Genomic DNA, 24,359 nt, shown 5'->3' on the forward strand with positions numbered 1-24,359 from the left:
CACAGTTCTAAGCGCCGGGGAAGATAGAAGGTCATCAGGTTGTCCCACGTGGGGCTCACGGTCTCAATCCTCGTTTTCCAGATGAGGTCCCTGAGGCCCAGAGAAGTGAAGTGACTTGCCCAACGTGGCGGAGGCGGGATCAGATTGACTGCAGCCACCGTGGCGCACTGCCTTTTCGCCAGTGGGAAGGGGAAGGCCCCGGGCCAGTCGGGGAAGCGGTTTGTCCTCAGTGTCTGAAGGGCCTGGGTTACTCGGGGCAGGAAACAGTTCCGTTTGTCCACCCGGAGGAGCCGGGACGACCAGGGTCCCGACCTGCCACCTTTTCGCCCTAGGTGACGCCAGTCCCCACAGAGATGACGATCGCTTGAAGATGGCGCTTTCCGGGAGCCGGGCCTTCGGGCGCGACTGACCGACGTGGCCCGGTCCCCCGGGCCGGGCCCATCCGCCTCCACGGCCGCCGCCGGCGGCCTGAAGGGTCTTGTGGTCGCCCGGTGGCCTCGACCAGAGCCGTCCACCTCGTCCGGAGTGAGCGAGTGAGCCTCGCGCTGGACCTGCCCTCCCACCCGCCCTTTCCTGACCTCTGGCCTGGGACCGACGAACCTCATGAGTAGCAAGCCCGGAGATTTGGCGAGCGTCACCAGTGAGTTGTTATTAATGCTACTACTGATGGTGATCATCCTGATCACCGTGTGCCAAGCACTGGCGGGGAAGATCCTGCCGGGACTCCAATCGACAGCCGGAAGGCCGAGACCTTAAATCTTCCCCGGGGTTTCTCGGTTTTGTGTCCGGGAAAGGAATTCTCTCCTCTTTGCCGCCGGGGTTCGGGGCCCTTTCTTTTGTTTCGTTTTGTTTTTTTAACGGCTTTTTTTAAGTGCTTACTGTACTAAGTGTCGGGGTCGATACAAGCTAATCAGGTTGGACATGGTCCCCGTCCCCCATGGGGCTCACGGTCTTAATGCCCGTTTGACAGGTGAGGGAACCGAGGCACAGAGAAGCAAAGTGACTTGCCCGAGGTCATGTAGTGGAACCCAGTCCTCTGCCTCCCAGGCCCGTGCCCTATCCGCTAGGCGACACTGCTTCTCGACTAAATAATAATAATAATAATAGTGATAACGTTGGTATTTGTTAAGCGCCTACTATGTGCAGAGCACCGTTGTAAGCACTGGGTTAGATACAGGGTAATCAGGTTGTCCCACGTGAGGCTCACAGTTAATCCCCATTTTGCAGATGAGGTAACTGAGGCACAGAGTGGCGGAGCCGGGGTTCGAACCCGTGACCTCTGACTCCCAAGCCCGGGCTCTTTCCACTGAGCCACGCTGCTTGACTAAAATTGATTGATTGATTGGCTTTCTTTCTGGAGCCAGAGGCGTGGTACAGATAAATAACAGGCTGTTTGACAGTGGCTTTCAGACTTCTGTCGAGCTTTCCAGGCGCCCCGTACAGTGCTCTGCACACAGTAAGCGCTCAGTAAAGACGATTGAATGAATGAATGTAACGTCATCCGGGCCGGGGGCAGCCGTCAACCAAGAGGACTTCAGACCCTGCTAGGGAGCCCATCTTACCGCTTCTCCTTGCGGGAAGGGAAGCCGGGAACAGTTGGGAGGGAAGCAGTCTGGCCCCGGGGAGAGAGCCCGGCCCGGGGAGTCGGAGGACCGGGATTCATTCGTTCGTTCAGTCCTACTTATTGAGCGCTTACTATGAGCAGAGCACTGTACTGAGCCCTAGGAAAGTACAGTTTGGCAACAGAGATGACCCCTATCCGACAGTGGGCTCACAGTCTAGAAGGAGGAGACAGACAATAAAACAAAAAAAAATTAATATAAATAAATAGAATTATAGATCTGTGCACATCATTAGTAAGTAGAATAATAAATAGGTACATATATATTCAAGTGGGGTGGGGAGGGGGGTAGAGCAGAGGGAAGGAGTAGGGGTGATGGGGAGGAGGGGGGAGCAGAGGGAAAGGGGGGCTCAGTCCGGGAAGGCCTCCTGGAGGAGGGGAGCTCTCAGGAGGGCTTTGAAGAGGGGGAGAGAGTCAGTTCGGCGGAGGCGAGGAGGGAGGACGTTCCGGGACGGCGGGAGGACGGGGGCCGGGGGTCGACGGCGGGATGGGCGAGACCGGGGGACGGTGAGGAGGTGGGCGGCGGGGGAGCGGAGCGTGCGCGCTGGGATGGAGAAGGAAGAAGAGAGGTGAGGTTAGGAGGGGGCCAGGGCATGGACAACTTGGAAGCCAAGCGGGAGGAGCTTTCGCTTGATAAGTTTTTGCTCGCTTGGGTCCTCATCCCAGCTCCGCAGCTTGTCCACCGGGTGACCTCGGTCAAGTCACTTCCCTTCTCTGGGCCTCAGTGACCTCATCCAGAAAATGGGGTTTAAAACTGGGACCCTCGCGTGGGACGGGGACCGTGTCCAACCTGAATAGCTTGTAGCTAGTAAGCGCTTAGTACGGTGCTCGGTACAAAGTAAGCGCTTAACGGATACCATTTAAAAAAAGACAGTCACGTCAGTTTCCTGGGCCTCCTGTAAAATGCGGGTTACGACCGTGAGCCTCATGCGGGACGGGGGCTGGGTTCACACTGATCAGTTTGCACCTACCTTGGTGCTCGGGACATAGTAAACGCTTAACAGATACCATTGAAAAAGGTCACTTCACGTCTCCGGGCCTCAGTTGCTTCCACTGTAAAATGGGGGTTAAGGCTGTGAACCTCATGTGGGACAGGGACCGCGTCCAGCCGATCAGCTTGTTTCCACCCCAGTGCTTAGTACGATGCCTGGAACGTAGTGAGCACTTAACGTATGCCATTTTTATTTTTTATTTATTTATAAAAAGGCGGGTTCCTTTCTGCACCCCGTGACCTTAGGCCTTCGGGGCCGAATCGTGCCAAACACGGCTAGCAGTAGCCTCCCTCCTCCCCCCCGCGACAACCGTAAACGGGCTAGCAAGCAAGATGGCTTCCGGCCCACCGGGAGAGCCGGGGAGCGGGCCGAACTCCGGGGTCAGGGTCGGGTCTTCTGCCCCGCGCCCAGCCCCTCCAGCCCGGAAGCTCGTCGGGGCCGGGGGACGCGTCTGCCGACCCCGGCGCCTCGGACCGTCCCCCGCGCTCGGCCGGGCCGACGGACGGGCTCACCCGGGCCACCCCCTCTCCCCCTCCTCTCGTTCGGCAGGCGCGGGCCCGGAGGAGGACCTGCCCGAAGTGGAGCTGGTCAGCCTGCTGGAGGACCAGCTGCCCCAGTACACGCTGCGGGCCGACGCCCTCTGCCTCTACCAGCACCGGGACTGGAGCCGGGCCCCGCGGTCCGGGCCCGATGGCCCCCCGGGCTCCCCGCCCCCCGCCGCCCCCATCTCCCCGCTCCTGGCCCAAGAAACCTTCCGATACATGAGTGAGTAGTTCCTGACGGAGCGCGGGCCCCCGGCGGGCCCGGGACCTCCCCGGGAGGTTCGAAGCGACGGGTCGGCCCGGAGGGCGGGTGCGGAAGCCACTTCGGGACGAGCTGGCCGGAGGGTCCTTCGCTGTCTGTGTCTCTCCCTCCCTCCCTCCCTTTTTTTTTAATGGTGTTCGGTTAGCGCTTACTACGTGCCAGGCGCTGCGCTGAGCGGCCGGGGTAGATCCGAGCTAATCGGGTTGGACCCAGTCCCTCCGTGTCCAATACAAGCTAGTAATAATTTGGTTGTAATTAACTTGTAGATGCTAGCTAATAATAATAATGATCAGGGTGCTTGTTAAGTGCTTATTATGCGCCAAGCGCTGTTCTGAACGCTGGGGTAGATACGAGCTAATCGGGTTCGACCCGGTCCCTCCGTGTCCAATACAAGCTGCTAATAATTTGGTTGTCATTAGCTTGTAGATACTAGCTAATAATAATAATTAGGGTACTCGTTAAGTGCTTATTATGCGCCAAGCACCGTTCTGAACGCAGGGGTAGAAACGAGCTAATCGGGTTGGACGCAGCCCCTGCGTGTCAATACAAGCTAATGATAATTTGGTTGTCATTAGCTTGTAGATACAAATGAAAAATAAAATAATAGTAGTTAGGGCGCTTGTTCGGGGTTTACTCTGTGCCGAGCGCTGCTCTAAGCACTGGGGTTAAATGCAAGCTAATCAGGTTGGACACAGTCCCTCGGTGTCCAATGCTAGGTAATAATAATTAGCTTGTAGTTAGCCTGTAGATACTAGCTAATAACAATTGGGTTACTTGTTAAGCGCTTACCGTGTACCTAGCACTGTTCTAAATGCTGGGGCAGATAGGAGCTAATCAGGTTGGACACAGTCCCTGTCCTGTGTGGCGCAGACAGAAGGCATAGGATGTAATCCCCATTTTACAGGTGAGTTCACTGAGGCGCTGAGAAGTAAAGTGACTTGCCCAAGGTCACACAGCAGGCAGGTGGTAGAGTAGGGATTAGAACCCAGGTCCTCTGACTGCCAGGCCTCAGCTCTTTCCACTAGGCGGGGGGGGCCCGTGCGCGACAAGGACCGTGTCCCGCCCGCTTCTCTTGGTTTTTCCCCAGCGTTTAGTATGGTGCCTGGCATAAATAAATGCCATTTGAAAGCAAAATGCCATACTTCCGGGAAGGCCGGCGAGGCTCAACGGAAAGAGCCCGGGCTTGAGAGTCCGAGGTCACGGGTTCGAATCCCCGCTCTGCCACTTGTCAGCTGTGTGACTGTGGGCAAGTCACTTCACTTCTCTGGGCCTCAGTTACCTCATCCGTAAAATGAGGATTAACTGTGAGCCTCCTGTGGGACAACCTGATGACCCTGTATCCACCCCAGCGCTTAGAACAGCGCTCTGCACATAGTGAGCGCTTAACAAATACCAATATTATTATTATTAAGGGTATTTTCCACAAGGGGCCCTTGGCGTTAGGGTCAAACTCGCACGGAGAGAGTCCTGGGGCAGCCCGGCCTCCCGGTCATTCGGGGGGAAGAACTGACAGAATCGGGGCTTTTTTTCTGTCTGGACCCAGCAGAAAGGTGGCCAGTCACCATGGCAATAATAATAATAATGATGGCGTTTAAGCGCTTACTGTGTGCCAAGCACTGTTCTAAGCGCTTTCGATAGATACGAGGTTCTCAGGTTGTCCCACTTGGGGCTCACAGTCTTGATCCCCATTTTCCAGATGAGGGAACTGAGGCCCAGAGAAGTTGAGGGACTTGCCCGAAGTCAAACAGCCGACAAGTGGCGGAGTCGGGATCGGAACCCACGACCTCTGACTCCCAAGCCCGGGCTCTTGCCACTGAGCCACGCTGCTTCTCTGATCACCAGAGCTCCCCTTCCGGCCCCCCGGCATCAGGAGTGATGCCGTGTCACCTTAGGCAAGTCGCTTCACTTCTTTGTGCCTCGGTTTCCTCAACTGTAAAATGGGGATTAAATACCAATTCTCCCTCTTTAGAATGGAAGCCCCGGGAGGGACAGGGACTGTGTCCGTTCTAGTTGACCTATACCTACCCCAGGGTTTAGAACGGTGTTTGACACATGGTAAGTACTTAACAAATGCAGTTAAAAACAAAAAAAAGCACAACTGGCTCCTCAGGAACACGGCCCCATGGTACAGTGGAGAACCGTACAGTGCTCTGCATACAGTAAGCGCTCAATAAATACGATTGAATGAATGAACTGAGTGTCCAGTGCTCGCCCTTCCCCTCTATACTGGGAGCCCGTGGCGGACGGGGAAAGTGACCACCCGACTCTGGTGTGTGGTTCCCTCCCAAGCGCTTAGTACAGCGCTCCGCACACAGTGAGCGCTCCATAAATCCCACTGATTGATTGCTAAAATGTGTGCGTCGAGCCGCTGCCCACCCTGCGTCCCAAGGGAAGGTGATGTCACACGTCGGCTGCACGGGAAATAGCGTGGCCCAGTGGAGAGACCACGGGCCTGGGAGTCGGAAGGACCTGGGTTCTAATGCCGGCTCCGTCATCTGTCTGCTGTGTGACCTTGGGCGAGTCACCTCACTTCTCTGGGCGTCTGTTACCTCATCTGTCAAATGGGGATGAAGACCGTGAGCTCCCTGTGGGACGGGGACTGGATCCAACCGGATTAGCTTGGATCTACCCCAGCGCTTAGTACAGTGCCTGGCACGTAGTAAGCACTTAACAGATGCCATTAAAAAAAGAAAAAGGCAGTTGTTTGTTTTGCTCCCCGGAGAGGATGCCTGTAGTACCCCCGAGGCATCTATGTAAATTTCATTCATTCATTTAATAGTATTTATTGAGCGCTTACTATATGCGGAGCACTGTACTAAGCGCTTGGAATATACAATTCGGCAACAGATAGAGACAGTCCCTGCCCAATGACGGGCTCACGGTCTAATCGGAACCTTTCCACATCGTCAGGGTAATATATGGAAGAGTTATCACTTCGAACGACTTCATTTGGGAGATTTAATTAGCTCTCTTCATCCACTCCCAGCCTTCCGATTTCCTTTAACTATATTAAGTCAGTCTGCTCATTCAGGTGTGAAATCTTAGGAAATGGGGATTTAGGAAAGTCTGAAGAGTCTGATTTGAAATCGGACCGAGTCTCCAAATGCCCAACCTCATTCTGTGAGAGTAAGTCGGACCCTTTAGAAGATCAAGCCAGCAACCATTTATTGAGCGCTTACTGTGCGCGGAGCCCTGTACTAAGCGCTCGGGAGAGGACAGTATAACGGAGTGGGTAGGCACGTTCCCTGCCCACAAGGAACTTCTAGTTTAGAAGGGGAGACAGACAGTGATAGAAATAAATAAATGATGGTTATGGACAGAAGTGCTAAGAGAGGAATAGAGGGTGAAATCCAAGAGCGAGGGCGACGCGCATGAAGGCAGTGGGAGAAGAGGAAAGGAGGACCTAGTCGGGGAAGGCCTTTTCATTTATTCACTCGGTCGTATTTAGCGAGCGCTTACCGTGTGCCGAGCACTGTACTGAGCTCCTGGAACGTACAGTTCAGCCATAAACCGGGATGCGCTTTCAATAAGGCCTTGAAGCGGGGACAGTGATCGTCCGTCAGCTCTATGAAGGGGCAAGCGGTGGACATGTTAAGATCATTCAGTCTTTAAGCCACTTAAGGACCCGTCTTCCCTTACTGCAAAAGCGTCGTACTCCCCACCTCTGAAATGATCCCTACCTTCTGTGGGTCTGGTATATTCTACTCTCCCGAGCGTGCAGTACAGTGCGCTTGCACCCAGTAAGTGCTCAGTCTCGTCTCATCTGCCTCTGACCCGTTGCTCGTCGCTTTGCCCCGCCTGGAATCCCTCCCTCGCCTCGATTCCCCGAACCACGCCTCTCCCTGTCTTCAGTGTCCCGCGTCCTGACATTTAACTGCTGGGCAGGCAGCCTTCTCAGTTTTGCCTCGAAGTTCATTCATTCAGAAGTATTTATTGAGCACTTACTATGTGCAGAGCACTGTACGAAGCGCTTGGAGTGGACGGTTCGGCGACAGATAGAGACCGTCCCTGTCCAGTGACGGGCTCACGGTCTAAACGGGGGAGACAGACGGCGGAGCGAAAACAAGACAACATCATCAGTAAATAGAATCAAGGGGATGTACACCTCATTAACAGAATAAATAGGGTAATAAATAATATATAAAAATGAGCACAGTGCCGAGGGGAGGGGAAGAGCGGAGGGCGGCGGGGGAAAGTCTCCTGGTCTTCTCAAGTCTCAGAGAAGCAGCACGGCCTAATGGCTAGAGCCCGGGCCTGGGAGTCAGAAGGTCAAGGGGTCCCATCCGGGCTGTGCCACTTGTGTGCTGGGTTACCTCGGGCCTGTCACTTCACTCCTCTGGGCTTCAGTTCCCCTCATCTGTAAAAATGGGGATTGATCCCGTGAGCCCCACGTGGGCCAGGGACCGTGTCCAGCCCGATTTGCCTACATCCACCCCAGCCAAGCGTACTGCGGGCCCGACCCGCGGTTAAGCGCTTACCAAATACTATCATCGTTATTATTATCGTTCTTATTCATTCTTTATCGATCGTGAACTGTCAGCCTGCTAAATCTGTTGCGGGCCACTCACAACATACACGGTGCCCGAGGCCGCGTTTCACCGCATCCTTAAAACCCTTCCTCCCCGCCCTTCGCTTTCGACCGCTCGACCCCGCGGCTTTTGATCCGTCCTGGCCGTTAATCCATTCCGCGGAATGGTTTCATTGCTGGCAGGCTGGCCTACGTCCTAGACTTCACCCAGATCCCCGTCTTGCCGTCTGATGTTGGCCGTGGCACCTAAGTGACCCCGATTGGAACGCTCAAGGTCTGGGTCGTTGTACTTGACCTCGTCGCCAAGACTCTATTCCACTGTGGTTTTGGTTAAACGTTTACTACGGGCCCGTCAGCCGTATTTACGGAGCGCTCACTGGGTGCGGAGGACTGGACTGAGCGCCCGGGAGAGTACAGTGTAACAATAAACAGACACATTCCCTCCCCACAACGAGCTTGCAGTCTAGACAGGAGAGGGACGTTATAATAGAAATAAATAAATGACCGATGTGGACGTAAGTGGGGTGGGGCTGGGAGGCGGGGAGTGATTGAAGGAAGTCAGGGTGACACAGGAGTTGAAGGAAAGGAGGGCTCGGTCAGGGATAGGCCTCTTGGAGGAGATGGGCCTTCATTAAGATCAAGCGCTGTACTAGATGCCGGAGTAGATACGAGATAATCAGGTCCCACGTGGGGCTCCAAGTCAGAGGGAGAACAGAGCGGGGATTAAGACTTTGAGCCCCAAGGGGGGACGTGGACTGTGACCAGCCTGATCGGCTTGTATCTACCCCAGCGCTCAGGACAGTGCCGGGCACATAGTGAGCGCTTAACAAATGCCATAAAAAACACCAGGTATGGAATCCCCATTTTGCAGCTGAGGGAACTGAGGCCCAGAGAACCCTAGTGACTCGCCCAGGGTCACGCAGCGGACAAGCGGCGGAGCCGGGATCAAAACCCGCGTCCTCTGATTCCCAGGCCCGTGCTCTTTCCGCTAGGCCATGCTGCCTCCCTGGCTTTTGGGCAACCTCATTTTTATTAGGAGGTGTTCGGAGGTCCTGTGGAAATGCCGTGGCCTTCTTTGTAAAATTCCCTCCCGGAGGGTGACGAGATGAGAGCCGTTCATTTCTTTTCTGGCTGTTCTGTGGGGGTGTATTTTTTCAGGATTAATAACCATAATTTTTTGTGGTGTTCGTTAATGCCAGGGACTGAACCAGGTCCGGGGTAGATCCAAGCTGATCAGGTTGGTCACGTCCCACGTGACCCGCACGGGGCTCACGGTTATCATCCCCATTTTACAGATGAGGGAACCGAGGCTCAGAGAAGTGAAATGACTTGCCCGCGGTCACAGAGCAGACAGGTGGCAGAGATGGGATTAGAACCCAGAGCCTCTGATCCCCAGGCTGGTGCTCTTTCTACTTGGCCATTGAGTTTGGGGGTAGGAACAAAACCACAGATGTTTTCAGCATCTCCTTCCTTTGGTCTCTTTGCTCTGAAATAGCTGTGTGTATATCTCCCTCTTATCAGTATTTGCTAATCCAGTCATTCAATCGTATTTATTGAGCGCTTCCTGTGGGCAGAGCACTGTAATAAGCTCTCAGGAGAGTACAATAGAACAGACCCATTCCCTGCTGAGGATGAGCTTACAATCTACCTATTTTGCGCTAATAGTCGTTTACTCAAACTAATCTTGGTGACCGTGGCCAGCCCTGCCCAGTCTTGACACCAGCTGGAGTCAAGCGTATCTTAGAGGAATGCCCGTTTGTTGTTTGGTAATGATAATGATATTTATGGTATTCGCTAAGCACTTACTATGTGCCAAGCACTGTTCTTCTATGTGCTGAGATGGGTGCATGGTAATCAGTTGGGACACTGTCCCTGTCCCACTTGGGGCTCGCTGTCTTAATCCCCCTTTTACGGATGCGGTAACGGAGGCACAGAGAAGTGAAACGTCTTGCCCAAGGGCACCCGGCGGACAGGTGGGATTCGAACCCACGTCTTCTGACTCCCAAGGCCGCGCTCTTTCCACTAGGCCGTGCTGGTAGGAGGTATTAGGCATTAGCAGTAATTATTAGTATTACTGTTAGTCTAAGGTAGGGGAAGCCGCGTGGTCTAGGGGCAAGAGCACAGGTTTGGAAGTGAGAGGACACGGGTTCGAATTCTGCCTCACCCAGAACTTGGCTGTGGGACCTGGGGCAAGTCACTTCATTTCTCTGTGCCTCAGTTACCTCGGCTGTAAAATGGGGATTAAGACGGTGAGCCCCACACGGGACGACCCGATCATCTCATACCTACCCCCAGCGATTAGAACGGTGCTTGGCACATAGCAAGCGCTTAACAAATGCTATTTTATTATTATTAGGTAAGTAAGTTACAGTCTGTAAAACTCCTTACAGAGGTACTTCATTCTCAGCCGTCTCGGTGGACGGAAACCATTTCTCGTTCCGTCGGTGAAGCGGAAGGCAAGCTGATAGGAGCAGAGGACCCCGAGCCGGGAGACCCGCCCCTCGTCCCGGCTCTGCCGCTCACCTGCCGTGTGACCTTGGACAAGTCACTTTGCCCGAGTCACATAATAAAGAAACATTTATTTTCACGTCTGCCTCCCCCTCTGGACTGTAAGCTCCTTGTGGGCAAGGAGTGTGTCAACCGAGGATACTGTAGTGTTCTCTTCCAATTGTCTAGTACAGTGCTCTGCACCCAGCGAGCACTCAAGTCAGTACCGTTGATCGAACGATCACCAGAACTCATGGTAAAGAACTCATGGACCGGTGAATTAGGATCTGTCCCGGTCCCAAAGAATAGGGCTGGGCCGTCGTCAAAAGTAGGTAATGCAGTGTTTTGCACCTAGTAAGCGCTCAATCACTACCATTGATCGAATGATCACCGGACCTCGTGAAAGAACAAGGAGAAGAGAAGCAGCGTGGCCTAGTAGATAGAACACGGGCCTGGGAGTCAGAAGGACCCGGTTTCTGATCCCGACTTCGCCACCTGTCTGCCGTGTGACCTCGGGCAAGGCACTTCACTTCTCTGGGCCTCCGTTCCCTCCTCCGTCAAATGGGGATTGTGACGGGGAGCCCCCCGTGGGACGTGGACTGCGTCCGACCTGATTAGCTTTTATCCACCCCGGTGCTTAGAACGGTGCCTGGCACACAGCAAGTGATTAAAAATAAATCAATTCATGCAGACATACGTAAATAATAGGGAGGAAAACATGAACCAGTGGGGAACAGGGCTGGACCATCGTGAAAGGAAGTAGCAGAGTGCTCCGTAACCGGCCGGTGCTCAAGCGATATGATCGATTGAAGTCATCTGGCAGACTCTTTGTGGGATTCACACCGATTCCGGTCGGGAACACTCGATTTCTCTCCCGAGGTTGCTGGACCCGGCCTCGCCTTAGATGGGCAGTCGGACTCCTCCCCTCCCCTTCCCTCCCTACCCGCCCGTTGCGTGCCCGGAGGATTATTTATCTAGGAGGAGACCATTAAACCAGGCTGTTCCCCGTCTGTTTTACGGAACTGTGGGAGTGTACGGGGGCCACTAAAACAGCAAACGCGTCACCTTCGCCCGCAGCTTTAAAGGTGTTTCTCGGAGAGGCTCCGGGGAATATGAACGGAATTCCAGGGGATGGCGCTAGCTAGGAAGAACGTTCATCCAAACGAGGAGCTGCTCGGAGCTCTCGCTGTGCAAGGTGAGGGCCCTGTGTGTGTTCGGGTGGGTGAGAGAGAGGGAGATGATTTTGAGCCTTCCTAAAATAAGTAGGGTCTTGAGTAATAATGTGTCAATCCCATAATAATAATTAAGGTACTTGTTCGGTCCTTATCACGTGCCAGGCGCTGTACTGAGTGCCGCGGGCTGGCTAGGGATCGTCTCTATCTGTTGCCCGATCGTACTTCCCAAGCGCTTAGTACGGTGCTCCGCACACAGTGAGCGCTCAATGAATACCATTGGTCGAATGATTGACTACAAGCAAATCTGGTTGGACCCGGCCCCCTGTCCCACGTGGGGCTCCCGGGCTCAGTCTGACATTTTCCAGCTGAGGGAACTGAGGCCCAGAGAAAGAAAGTGACTCGCCCAAGGTCACACAGCAGGCAGGTGGCAAAGCCAGGATGGGAACCTGTGACGTTTTGACTCCCAGGCCCGTGCTCTGAAGCCACTAGGCCATGCTGCTTATTCGTTCAGTCGTCTTTATTGAGCGCTTACTCTGTGCAGAGCGCTTGAAATATGTGCTGGGGTAGATGCAGGGTAGTCAAATCGGGCCCAATCTGTCTGTCTCCTAAAGGGCTCACAGTCCGAGAGGGAGGCGGAGCAGGGATTTTTAATCCTCACTTTTCTGAGGAGCAAACTGAGCCCCAGAAGGACTATGCGACTTCTCTGAGATGACCCAGCCAGTCAAGGGTAGAGCTGGGACTTGAACCCGGCTCTTCCCATTCCCAGTCCTGGGCTTTTTCCACCAAGCCTGGCTGGCAAAGCTGGAAATCTGAAAAAAGGCAGTCGCCCTAAGGAAGAGACGGCATCCGTGTTTTTCCTTCTCTCTCTCTCTCTCTCTCACACACACTCGCATAAATACGTGCATGCCAGCTGTGTGACTGTGGGCAAGTCACTTAACTTCTCTATGCCTCACTTACCTCATCTGTAAAATGGGGATTAAGACTGTGAGCCTCATGTGGGACAACCGGATGACCCTGTATCTACTCAGTGCTTAGAACAGTGCTCTGCACATAGTAAGCGCTTAACAAATACCAACATTATTCTTATATATTTACTTAAAGTCCTGTGTACATTCATTCAGTTGTATCTGTTGTGCTCTGTGGGCAAAACACTGTACTAAGCGCTTGGAAGAGTACAATATAATAATAGACACATTCCCTGCCCGCAGCGGGCTTAACGGTGTAGACCTCTCTACATTCAGAACTGGAAGAGATTCAAGCGTTTAGTACAGTGCTCCGCACATAGCGCTCAATAAATACGATTGAATGAATGAAATGCATAAAAATGTTGTAATGAATGTGTCGGCATCTCAGAAATGAGAGGCTTGAAGTGCTGATTGGGTATGGAGTTTGTCAGGCTGGAGGCGTCAGTAAGAGTTGAGAATTTAATAACGTTAAGATTATGATCACAGACATCTGGGTTGTCACAGTATTGTCAGTCAATCAACGGTATTGATTGAGCGCTTACTGTGTGCAGAGCGCTGTACTAAGCACTTTGGAGCGGGCGAGCTCTTGTCGATCCCCCTCTGGACTGCTTGCTCAATGTGGGCAGGGAATATAATGTGTCCGTTTATTGTTGTGTTGCATTCTCCCAAGCACTTAGTACAGTTCTCTGCACACGGTAAGCGCTCAGTAAATACGATTGACTGCCTGACTGACGTTCCTTGCCCACAGTGAGCTTACGTGGAAAGAGCCCGGGCTCGGGAGTCAGAGGGCGTGGGTCCTAATCCCGGCTCTCCCACTCGTCTGCTGTGTGACCTTGGAAAAGTCACTTCACTTCTCTGGGCCTCAGTGACCTCATCTGCAAAAATGAGGATTAAAAAATGTGAGCCCCAAGGAGGACAATCTGATTATCCTGGATCTACCCCAGTGCTGAGAACCGTGCTCTGCACAGAGTAAGTGCTTAACAAATACCATAATTATTATTATTATAGATGGGGAGATGATCCTGCAGAGGTCTCGTAAGGGTTAGTTTGGCTAAATTTGCCCCGTGTTGAAAATGTTAATGTTGGTATTTGTTAAGCGCTTACTATGTGCAGAGCACTGTTCTAAGCGCCGGGGTAGATACAGGGTCATCAGGTTGTCCCACGTGAGGCTCACAGTTAATCTCCATTTTACAGATGAGGGAACTGAGGCACAGAGGAAGTGAAGTGACTTGCCCACAGTCATTCATTCATTCCATAGTATATATTGAGCGCTTACTGTGTGCAGAGCACCGTACTAAGCGCTTGGAATGGACAATTGGGCAACAGATAGAGACAATCCCTGCCCGTCGACGGGCTTACACAGTCACAGAGCTGACAAGTGGCAGAGCCAGGATTAAGAGGTCTCCAGCTACCTGCAGCTGACCCTATATTCCACTTACCTTTATGCTTTCGGCTCTTTAGCGCGGTTTGGGTTCTAGAGACTCTAGGGTCCTTTGGATCACAGATGCCCCGTGGCCATGGAGACAACAGAATTAGTCAAGGGCCTGTAATGCCATTTAATCACTCCGCTTAAAAAGCCAGGAGAGCTCTTAATAGCTTGGCTCTAAATGCCTTTTGGAAACATCCCAAGCATCCCAAAACAGACAGTTTTAACCCTGAGTGGAAATTGTGTCAACTCGTTAATCAGAAGCAGACAGAGGGTAAAATCTGTGTCGCTCATTACACATCCGGGCCAGGTTACGTTCGTTTGGTGGTATTTATTGAGCACTGACTGGGCGCAGAGCACTGTACTAAGCGTTTGGGAGAGTACAGTATAAACAGACACATTCCCTGCCCATAGCGAGCATACAGTTTAAGCGGGGGGGTGGGGGGAGACATTAATATAAATAAATAAATGACAGATAGGTACCTAAGTGCTGTTATTCTCGGTCAGCTCTGGCTGAAACGGGACTGAAAGGATTAGAAGATAATTAGAATCAGAAGGGATTAGCCCACAGAGAGGAGTCAGTATAATAATGTTGGTATTTGTTAAGCGCTTACTATGTGCCGACCGGTCGATACAGGGTCATCAGGTTGTCCCACGTGAGGCTCACAGTCTTCAGCCCCATTTTAGAGATGAGGGAACTGAGGCCCAGAGAAGTGAAGTGACTTGCCCACACTCACCCAGCTGACAAGCGGCGGAGTCGGCATTCGAACCCACGACCTCTGACTCCCAAGCCCGGGCTCTTTCCACTGAGCCACGCTGCTTCTCTGTCTTTGTATCACCTCTCCCTCCGCTGATAGATGGGACAGTCTCCGGGGTTTTGTGACCTAGAGCAGTTCAAGTGACCAATCAGTGGTATTTATTGAGTGCTCATTGTGTGCAGCCCACTGTACTAAACGCGCCGGGGAGAGTATAATACAATAGAGTCGGTAAACACGTTCCCTGCCCCCGAGGAGCTTACAGTCTAGAGGGGAAGACAGACATAAAAATCATTTACCGCTATTTACTTAAGTGCTGTGGGGCTGGGGTGAGTGTCAAATCCTTACAGATCCAAGTCAGTTGTATTTATTGAGCGTTTACTGTGTGCAGAGCACTGTACTGAGCGCTTGGGAGAGTACGATATCACAATAGACACCTTCCCTGCCCTCAAGGAGCTTACAGTCTAAAGGGGGAGACGGTCATTAATATAAATAAATTAGAGATATGTTAAGTGCTGTGCAGCTGGAAGGAAGGATGGATAAAGGGAGCGAGTCAGGGCGATGCAGAAAGGAGTGGGAGACGAGGAAAGGAGGGCTCAGTCGGGGAAGGCCTCTTGGAGGAGATGGGCCTTCCAAAGTGCATAGGTGACAGAAGGGAGTAGGGGAAATGATGTGGAAGCTGCTTTGTACGAGAATATAGCTCGTGTTAAGTTTTAGATTAGACTGTTTTCTATTTAGGTGGCATCTATTACAGTCTTCTGGAATTTCATTCATTCATTCATTCATTCAATAGTATTTATTGAGCGCTTACTATGTGCAGAGCACTGTACTAAGCGCTTGGGATGAACAAGTCGGCAACAGATAGAGACAGTCCCTGCCGTTTGACGGGCTTACAGTCTAATCGGGGGAGACGGACAGACGAGAACGATGGCAATAAACAGAGTCAAGGGGAAGAACATCTCGTAAAAACCGATGGCAACTAAATAGAATCAAAGCGATGTACAATTCATTAACAAAATAAATAGGGTGACGAAAATATATACAGTTGAGCGGACGAGTACGGTGCCGTGGGGATGGGAAGGGAGAGGTGGAGGAGCGGAGGGAAAAGGGGAAAATGAGGCTTTAGCTGCGGAGAGGTAAAGGGGGGTGGCAGAGGGAGTAGAGGGGGAAGAGGTGCTCAGTCTGGGAACGCCTCTTGGAGGAGGTGATTTTTAAGTAGGGTTCTGAAGAGGGAAAGAGAATCAGTTTGGCGGAGGTGAGGAGGGAGGGCGTTCCGGGACCGCGGGAGGACGTGACCCGGGGGTCGACGGCGGGATAGGCGAGACCGTGGGATGGCGAGGAGGTGGGCGGCGGAGGAGCGGAGCGTGCGGGGTGGGCGGTAGAAAGAGAGAAGGGAGGAGAGGTAGGAAGGGGCAAGGTGATGGAGAGCCTCGAAGCCTAGAGTGAGGAGTTTTTGTTCGGAGCGGAGGTCGATAGGCAACCACTGGAGTTGTTTAAGAAGGGGAGTGACAGGCCCAGATCATTTCTGCGGGAAGATGAGCCGGGCAGCGGAGTGAAGAATAGACCGGAGCGGGGCGAGAGAGGAGGAAGGGAGGTCAGAGAGAAGGCCGACACAGTAGTCTAGCCGGGATATAACGAGAGCCCGTAACAGTAAGGTAGCCGTCTGGGTGGAGAGGAAAGGGCGGATCTTGGCGATATTGTAGAGGTGAAACCGGCAGGTCTCGGTAATGGATAGGATGTGTGGGGTGAACGAGAGGGACGAGTCAAGGATGACACCGAGATCGCGGGCCCGAGAGACGGGAAGGACGGTCGTGCCATCCACGGTGATAGAGAAGTCTGGGAGAGGACCGGGTTTGGGAGGGAAGATGAGGAGCTCAGTCTCGCTCATGTTGAGTTTTAGGTGGCGGGCCGACATCCAGGTGGAGACGTCCCGGAGGCAGGCGGAGATGCGAGCCCGAAGGGAGGGGGAGAGGACAGGGGCGGAGATGGAGATCTGCGTGTCATCCGCGTAGAGATGGTAGTCGAAGCCGTGAGAGCGGATGAGTTCACCGAGGGAGGGAGTGTAAATGGAGAACGGAAGAGGGCCAAGAACTGACCCTTGAGGAACTCCAACAGTTAAAGGATGGGAGGGGGAGGAGGCTCCAGCGAAGGAGACCGAGAATGATCGGCCAGAGAGGTGAGAGGAGAACCGGGAGAGGACGGAGTCCGTGAAGCCAAGGTGAGATAAGGTATGGAGGAGGAGGGGATGGTCGACAGTGTCAAAGGCAGCAGAGAGGTCAAGGAGGATCAGAATGGAGTAGGAGCCATCGGATTTGGCAAGAAGGAGGTCACGGGTGACCTTAGAGAGAGCAGTCTCGGTAGAGTGGAGGGGACGGAAGCCAGATCGGAGGGGGTCTAGGAGAGAATGGGAGTTAAGGAATTCTAGGCATCGACTGTAGACGACTCGTTCTAGGATTTTGGAAAGGAAGGGTAGTAGGGAGATAGGACGATAACTGGAGGGGGAAGTGGGGTCGAGAGCGGGTTTTTTTAGGATGGGGGAGACGTGGGCGTGTTTGAAGGCAGAGGGGAAGGAGCCCTTGGAGATTGAGTGGTTAAAAATAGAAGGTAAGGAAGGGAGGAGGGCAGGGGCGATGGTTTTAAGAAGGTGAGAGGGAATGGGGTCCGAGGCGCAGGTGGAGGGGGTGGCACTTGCGAGGAGGGAGGAGATCTCCTCTGAGGATACTGCGGGGAAGGATGGGAAAGTAGGGGAGGGGGTTGTTGGGGGGGAGGGGAGAGGCGGAGGGGTGACTTTGGGGAGCTCAGACCTGATCGTGTTGATTTTCGTGAGGAAATAGGTGGCCGGATCATTGGGGGTGAGAGATGGGGGAGGGGGAGGAACAGGGGGCCTAAGGAGAGAGTTAAAGGTCCGGAACAATCGGCGGGGGTGACGGGCATGGGTGTCGATGAGGGAGGAGAAGAAGCTTTGCCTGGCGGAGGAGAGGGCAGAGTTAAGGCAGGAAAGGATAAATTTGAAGTGTGTGAGGTCGGCTTGGTGCTTGGACTTTCGCCAGCAGCGCTCGGCAGCTCGAGCATAGGAGCGTAGGAGGCGGACGGAGGAGGTGATCCGGGGCCGTGGGTTAGCGGAGCGAGAGCGGCGGAGGGAAAGGGGGGCGAGAGAGTCGAGATGAGTAGAGAGAGTGGAGTTGAGAGCGGAGACCTGATCGTCGAGAGTGGGAAGAGAGGACGGGGCGGCAAGGTGAGGAGAGATGCTATTGGAGAGACGGATGGGATCGAGAGAGCGGAGGTCTCTGTGGGGCAGTAGCGAAGATTTGCAGGGGGAGGGAGTGTGAGAGATGAGGCAGGTGAGAAGGTTATGGTCAGAGAGAGGGATTTCAGAGTTGGTGAGGGAGGAGATAGTCCAGCCGTAGGAGATGACGAGATCGAGGGTGTGACCGAGTCGGTGAGTGGGCGCGGTATGGTGGAGGAGGAGGTCGGCAGAGTCGAGGAGGGATAGCGGGCGGGCGGCAGAGGAGTCGTCGGGTACATCCGTATGGATGTCGAAGTCTCCGAGGATCAGAGTGGGCAGAGAGAAGGAGAGGAGGAAGGTGAGAAAGGGGTCAAGGTGGTTGAAGAAGTCGGAGGTGGGACCGGGAGGGCGGTAGATGACGGCGACAAGTAACTGGAGTGGGTGGTAGAGGCGAACGATATGGGCTTCGAAGGAGGGGAAGGAGAGGGAGGGGGGAGGAGGGATAGTGCGGAAGCGGCATCGGGGCGAGAGGAGGAAGCCGACGCCTCCTCCCTTACCGGTGAGTCTGGGGGAGTGGGAGAAGGAGAGGCCTCCGCCGGAGAGAGCGGCGGCGGAGACCGTGTCTTCGGGAGAGAGCCACGTTTCCGAAAGGGCGAGGAGGAGGAGAGAGCGGGAGAGGAAAAGGTCATGGATGAAAGGTAGCTTGCCTGTAATAGAGCGGGGGTTCCAGAGGCCACACTTGAAAGTAGCTGTGGGTGCAAGGGGAGGAGGGGGGGAAGGGCGGGGGGAGGGAAGGGTTTGGATGGGAAGGAGGTGGCGGGGCCCTGGACGGGGAGAGGGGGATGAGGGGTGGCGGTGGGACAAGAGGACTGGGATGGGGCGTGGGTGGGGAAGAGAGAAGGGGGAGGGGGTGAAGAGGGGGTTTGGTGGGGGAAGAGTAGGGGGAGGGGGAAGAGGGGTAGCGCTGGTAAAGTGGGGTTCTAGGGCGGGAGAGGGGAGGGGGGGAGGTAGGAATTCCAAAAAGCGCATCTATTTTTGATCTTTGAAACTTTCAATAATCGAGTCGATCGGAGCGATTCACAGACTAATCTATAGTCCTTCAGAAGGCCCTAGCTAGTGACCACTGTTTATAATAATTTTAAAAAATGTTTTCGGTGATGCCCGCTTCTCCAAACTCTGTGGAGGAAAGAGAGTGATGATCAGAGAGCAACTTGGGTTCTGCGGCCGATGCTTGTCTGGTCCGTGATCCGGAACAAGCCCATTCACCTCTGCTTTCTTTTTTTCTTACCCATCTCTAAATGAGACTGTAAGCTGGTGTTTGATATTTATACAGTTTTATGAACCTTTGAAAACCGCATGGTCCAGTGGAAAGAGCATGGATTTAGGAGTCAAAAGTCTTGGGTTCTAATCCCAGTTCTGTAAATCCTGTTGCATGACCTCGGACAAGTCGCTTCACTACAGTGTGCCTCAGTTGTCTCATCTGCAAAATGCGGATTCAATACCTGTTCTCCCTCCCACTTAGACTGTAAGCCCCCTGTGGGACCTGATGATCTTGTATTTTCCCCCAGCGCTTATTACAGTCCTTGGCACATAGTAAAAGTGTAACAAATACCACAGGATGCCTCAGAAAGAGAGTGAAAAAAGAGAGGAAGAGAGAAAGAAAGAGAGGAAGAGAAAGAAAAAGAGAGAAAGTGAGAAAGCGAGAGAAGGAAAAAGAAAAAGAAAGAGAAGAGAAGGGAGGAAGTGTGTGAAGTTGCATAGCTGATACTGTTTATGGTTGGGTTTATTGCCTCCTTGATCTAACCTCAGCTCTTAATAGGTTTAGGTTATTCAATAACTTTTTCCCCCCATTACCTCCATTTGCTTCAATTAACTCTGACTTTATGGTCCGCCTAGGGCAACTCTGTGTTTTTAAATCCCAAGCGCTTAGAACAGTGCTCGGCACATAGTAAGCGCTTAACAAATACAAATACCAATCTCTTCTAGCAAAACTTAATGCAATAATAAATAATTGCGGTATTCCTTAAGCGCTTACTGTGTGACAAGCACAGTATTAAGCGCTGAGGTAGATACACGATGATAAGTCCCAGTTGGAGCTCACAGTGTAGGTGGGAGGGAGAACAGGTATTGACTCCCCATTTTACAGATGGGAACTGAAGCTCCGAGGGGTTAAATGACCTGCTCAAGGTCACACAGCAGGGAAGTGGTGGATCCAGGATTAGAACTGAGGTTCTCTGACTCCGGGTCTGGGCTTTTGCCTCTAGGCCATGCTGCTTTACTTCAGCTTTTAAGTAAAACAGGCTGGTGTAATGAGAGTAAGCTAAGGTCCATTATTGTGTTAAGAAGTGATGTTGGAATTTTACCCTTGGCCCGGCTTTTACAATGCAGGTTAATTTTTTTTCTTAACTGTGAATGTGCGCTGAAAACGTTCTATTCATTGGGCTGAAAATCTGTGGTGCAATTTAAATGTGAAACATTCGTTGCTTTCTGAATGATCTTGGCACACAAACGATGCCCTTTTTTTTCCTCCCCTCAACTCTGAACCGCTGAATTCGGTAGAGGACTTACACGCCTCAAATCCCAAAGCAAAATCTGTCTTATTGCAGTAGAGTTATTGAGAGGCGTGAGCAGCGGAAACGGGGTTCCTTTCAAATCAAAATTTGGGGGGGGGGGGGTTCCGGAATAATATTTTCTTCTAGTTTCTTGACCCTTTCCTCGAAAGAACCATGCTATTTAAATGTTCAAAGCCCCTCCAGCACATCCCTGAAGCACATTCAGCCAGTTCTCATTTTATCCCTTCTAATAGAGGAATAGAGAGTCCGGAATTAACCGTCGTTCCCCCCACCCAGCCTCATCGTAACTATGGAGCCCATCCAGATTGGCAGCAAAGCCGCCAGTGAGCAGACAGAGTGGAGAAAGAGAGAAGCAAGACACTCGAATAATCAATTATTAATAATAATAATAATAAAGTTGGTATTTGTTAAGCGCTTACTATGTGCAGAGCACCGTTCTAAGCGCTGGGGTTAATCAGTGGCATGTACCGAGCTCTTACTATGTACAGAGCAAAACGCTTGGAAGAGTATAATTCCGTTGGATTATACTCTCCCAAGCGTTCAGTACAGTGCTCTGCACACAGTAAGCGCTCGATAAATGCTATTAAATGATGAATACAATTAGCAGAAACGCTCCCAGAGCTAACAGTCTGTAATTCAGTAAATAGGCTAGAATACCCAGTATTTTGCCTGGCCACACCGGACACCTCCGAACCATTGCCATTTTAATTCTACCTCCGGGGGATCCTTGCACCCCAAAATGTACCTGCCTTCAGCTCTTCCCTCTCAAAGTAGGGTCAAAATCCAAAGCCTAATATTTGGGAGGCAAATAATAATAATAATCATGGTATTGGTTATGCGTTTACTATGTGCCAGGCACTGGACTAAGCACTAGGATAGATATAAGCAAATTGGGTTGAACACCATCTCTGTCCCACGTGGGGCTCACAGTCTCAATCCCCATTTTCTAGATGAGGTATCTGAGGCCCAGAGAAGTGAAGTGACTTGCCCAAGGTCACCCAACAGACAAGTAGTGGAGTGGGATTTGAACTCATGACCCCCTGCCTCCCAGGCCTGCGCTCTATCCACTACGCCTTGCTGTCCTCTCTTATGAGGTGGAAAAAGAAAAGTGCACTCTCTCCGATCTGTCAGTTTATTCTAGTGCAGTGCTCTGCGCACGGTAAGCGTTCAGTAAATCCGATTGATCGACTGATTTCCCTTTAGACTCTGAAAATTTCCTGACCGTGAAAAGGTAGTAATAGTTCTCATTTAACTCCTGCTGTGTGCAGAGCACTGGTCTAATCGCTGGGGGAAAAATACACTGGGGGGCGGGGGGCACAATTGGTTCTAGAAGCAGCGTGGCTCAGTGGAAAGAGCACGGGCTTTGGGGTCAGAGGTCATGGGTTTGAATCCCGGCTCGGCCACTTGTCAGCTGTGTGACTTTGGGCAAGTCACTTAACTTCTCGGTGCCTCAGTTACCTCATCTGTAAAATGGGGATTAAGATTGGGAGCCCCACGTGGGACAACCTGATTCCCCTGTGTCTATCCCAGCGCTTAGAACAGTGCTCGGCACATAGTAAGCACTTAACAAATACCAACGTTATTATTATTAGAAATAGGGAGGCAGCTTTTCCTAGTGGATAAATACAGGTCTGGGAGCTGGAGGACCTGGGTTCTAATCCTGGAGCCGCCTCGTGTCCGCTGGGTGACCTTAGGGCAAGTCACTTCACTTCTCTGGGCCTCAGTTTCCTCAACTGCAAAACGGGCATTAAATCCATTACTTATCAATCAATCAGTCGTATTTTTTGAGCACTTAGTACCGTGCAGAGCTTTGTGGCTTAGTGGATAGAGCCCGGGCCTGGAAGTCAGAAGGACCCGGGTTCTAATCCCCGTTCATCTGCTGGGTGACCTTGGGCAAGTCACTTCACTTCTCTGTACCTCAGTTCCCTCATCTGTCAAATGGGGCTAAGAGTGGGAACCCCATGCGGGACAGGGACTGTGTCCAACCCGATTAACTAAATCTACCTCGGCACTCAGAGCGGTGCTTGGCACATAGTAAGTGCTCAACAAGTTTATTTACAAGTTGTGGTGTTTACAAGTTGCCTATTAGTATATTCCAAGCGCTTAGTACAGTGCTCTGCACAGAGTAAGCGCTCAATAAATACTACTGAATGAATGAATGAACAAGTACCAGAATGATTATGACTGTTACTATTACGATGATGTCAAGGGCAGGGGCGCCGGGTGGCACGTTGGCAAGGAGGGCAGATTCCCAGGGGATTAGTTTGGACGTCTGGCAAAACCATCCCCTTAGAAAGGGCCGGTCTCTTCTACCTTTATTCAGTCACCCAGTTGGATCCTGGGGGGGCGGGTTAGAGCTGAGCTCCATTCTCTCTTGCACGTTGGACGCTCTAATCGTTCAGTCGCATTTATTAATCGTAACAATAGTATAATATAGTACCGTCTAATACTCGCTGTGCTTTCGGAGCGCTTACTGCGTGCAGAGCACTGGACTGAGCGCCTGGGAGAGGACTGTGCAACGATAAACGGACACACTCCCTGCCCACGAGGAGTTTGCAGTGGAAGAAAAATTCCTCTGAAGGGGGACTCTTCATGCAAAAATTGGTAGGCGGAATCGGTCTACCGCAAGGAGTCGCGCGGGAAGAAAGCAGCCGGAGGTTTGAGGGAGCCTGGTGATCCGTAGTGGGCTACCAGAGGGCAGGTTAAAGGGCGTGGAGATAAAAGGTCCCTTTGGACGGGTCGTCTGAACATCGTCCCTGCCGAGCAGCAGCATTTCTCCAGTCAGTCAGTCGGTTGTAGTTATTGAGGGCTCACTGTGTGCGGAGCACTATTTCGCGCACTTGGGAGAGTACAGTGGAGTTAGGAGACTCCATCTGTGCTCTTGAAGAGCTTATGATCTGTGGATGGATCCATCAGTGGTATTTATGGAGCACCTACTGTGCGGAGAGCACTGTTCTGAGCACTTGAGAGAGTACAGTATTAATAATGATGATGATGATGATAAATGTGGTGTTTAAGCACTTACTCTGTGCCAGGCCCGGAACTAAGCACTGGGGTGGAAACAAGCAAATCTAGTTGGACCCAGTCCCCGTCCCACGTGGGGCTCACTGTCTCGCTCCCCATTTCACAGATGAGGTAACCGAGGCCCAGAGAAATGAAGTGACTTATCCAAGGTCACGCAGCAGACAAGTGGCAGAGCCGGGTTGAGTAACAAGAATGTTGGCATTTGTTAAGCGCTTACTATGTGCCGAGCACTGTTCTAAGCGCTGGGGGAGACACAGGGTCATCAGGTTGTCCCACGTGAGGCTCGCAGTCTCCATGCCCATTTTACAGATGAGGGAACGGAGGCACAGAGAAGTGAAGTGAGTTTGCCCAAAGTCACCCAGCTGACAAGTGGCAGAGCCGGGATTCGAACCCATGACCTCTGACTCCCACGTCCGGGCTCCATCCACTACACCAAGCCGCTTCTCTAGAGTTCTCCAGGGTAGAGTTAGGAGACTTGATCGTTGCCCTGGAAGAGTTTATGATCTCTGGATGGATGGATCAGTCGGGTATTTATTGAGCACTTACTCTGTGGAGAGCACTGTGCTAAGGGTTTGGGAGAGCCCAAAACGACAGAGTTGGTAGAGGCGTTCCCCGGCCACAACGAGCTTCCAGTCTAGAGAAGCAGCGCGGCTCGGGGGAAGGAGCCCGGGCTCGGGAGTCGGAGGTCGTGGGTTCTAATTCCGCCGATTGCTGGGTGACCTGGGGCAGGTCGCTTCGCTCCTCTCTGCCTCAGTTCCCTCATCTGTAAAAATGGGGATTAAA

The 24,359-nt window shown here is 52.4% G+C and overlaps 1 protein-coding gene across 8 annotated transcripts in view; it reads left to right on the top strand.

Moving 5' to 3' along the window:
- TRAK2 (trafficking kinesin protein 2) overlaps positions 1 to 24,359 on the top strand; it is a 74,705-nt gene that overhangs the window by 19,802 nt on the left and 30,544 nt on the right. For 4 of the 8 annotated variants that reach the window (XM_029069140.2, XM_029069144.2, XM_029069141.2 and 1 more), the window contains exons 2-3: positions 333 to 640; positions 3,163 to 3,378. In XM_029069140.2, coding sequence (XP_028924973.1) covers positions 604 to 640; positions 3,163 to 3,378 — 253 coding nt within the window. In that variant the 5' untranslated portion in view covers positions 333 to 603. Of the gene's footprint in view, positions 1 to 332; positions 641 to 3,162; positions 3,379 to 11,493; positions 11,628 to 14,178; positions 14,273 to 24,359 lie in introns of those variants that run through there. The other 4 variants (XM_029069146.2, XM_029069147.2, XM_039912510.1 and 1 more) reach the window with 4 other exon arrangements.

The sequence above is a fragment of the Ornithorhynchus anatinus genome, chromosome 7 (assembly GCF_004115215.2).
Source record: "Ornithorhynchus anatinus isolate Pmale09 chromosome 7, mOrnAna1.pri.v4, whole genome shotgun sequence".
NCBI classification, from domain to species: domain Eukaryota; kingdom Metazoa; phylum Chordata; class Mammalia; order Monotremata; family Ornithorhynchidae; genus Ornithorhynchus; species Ornithorhynchus anatinus.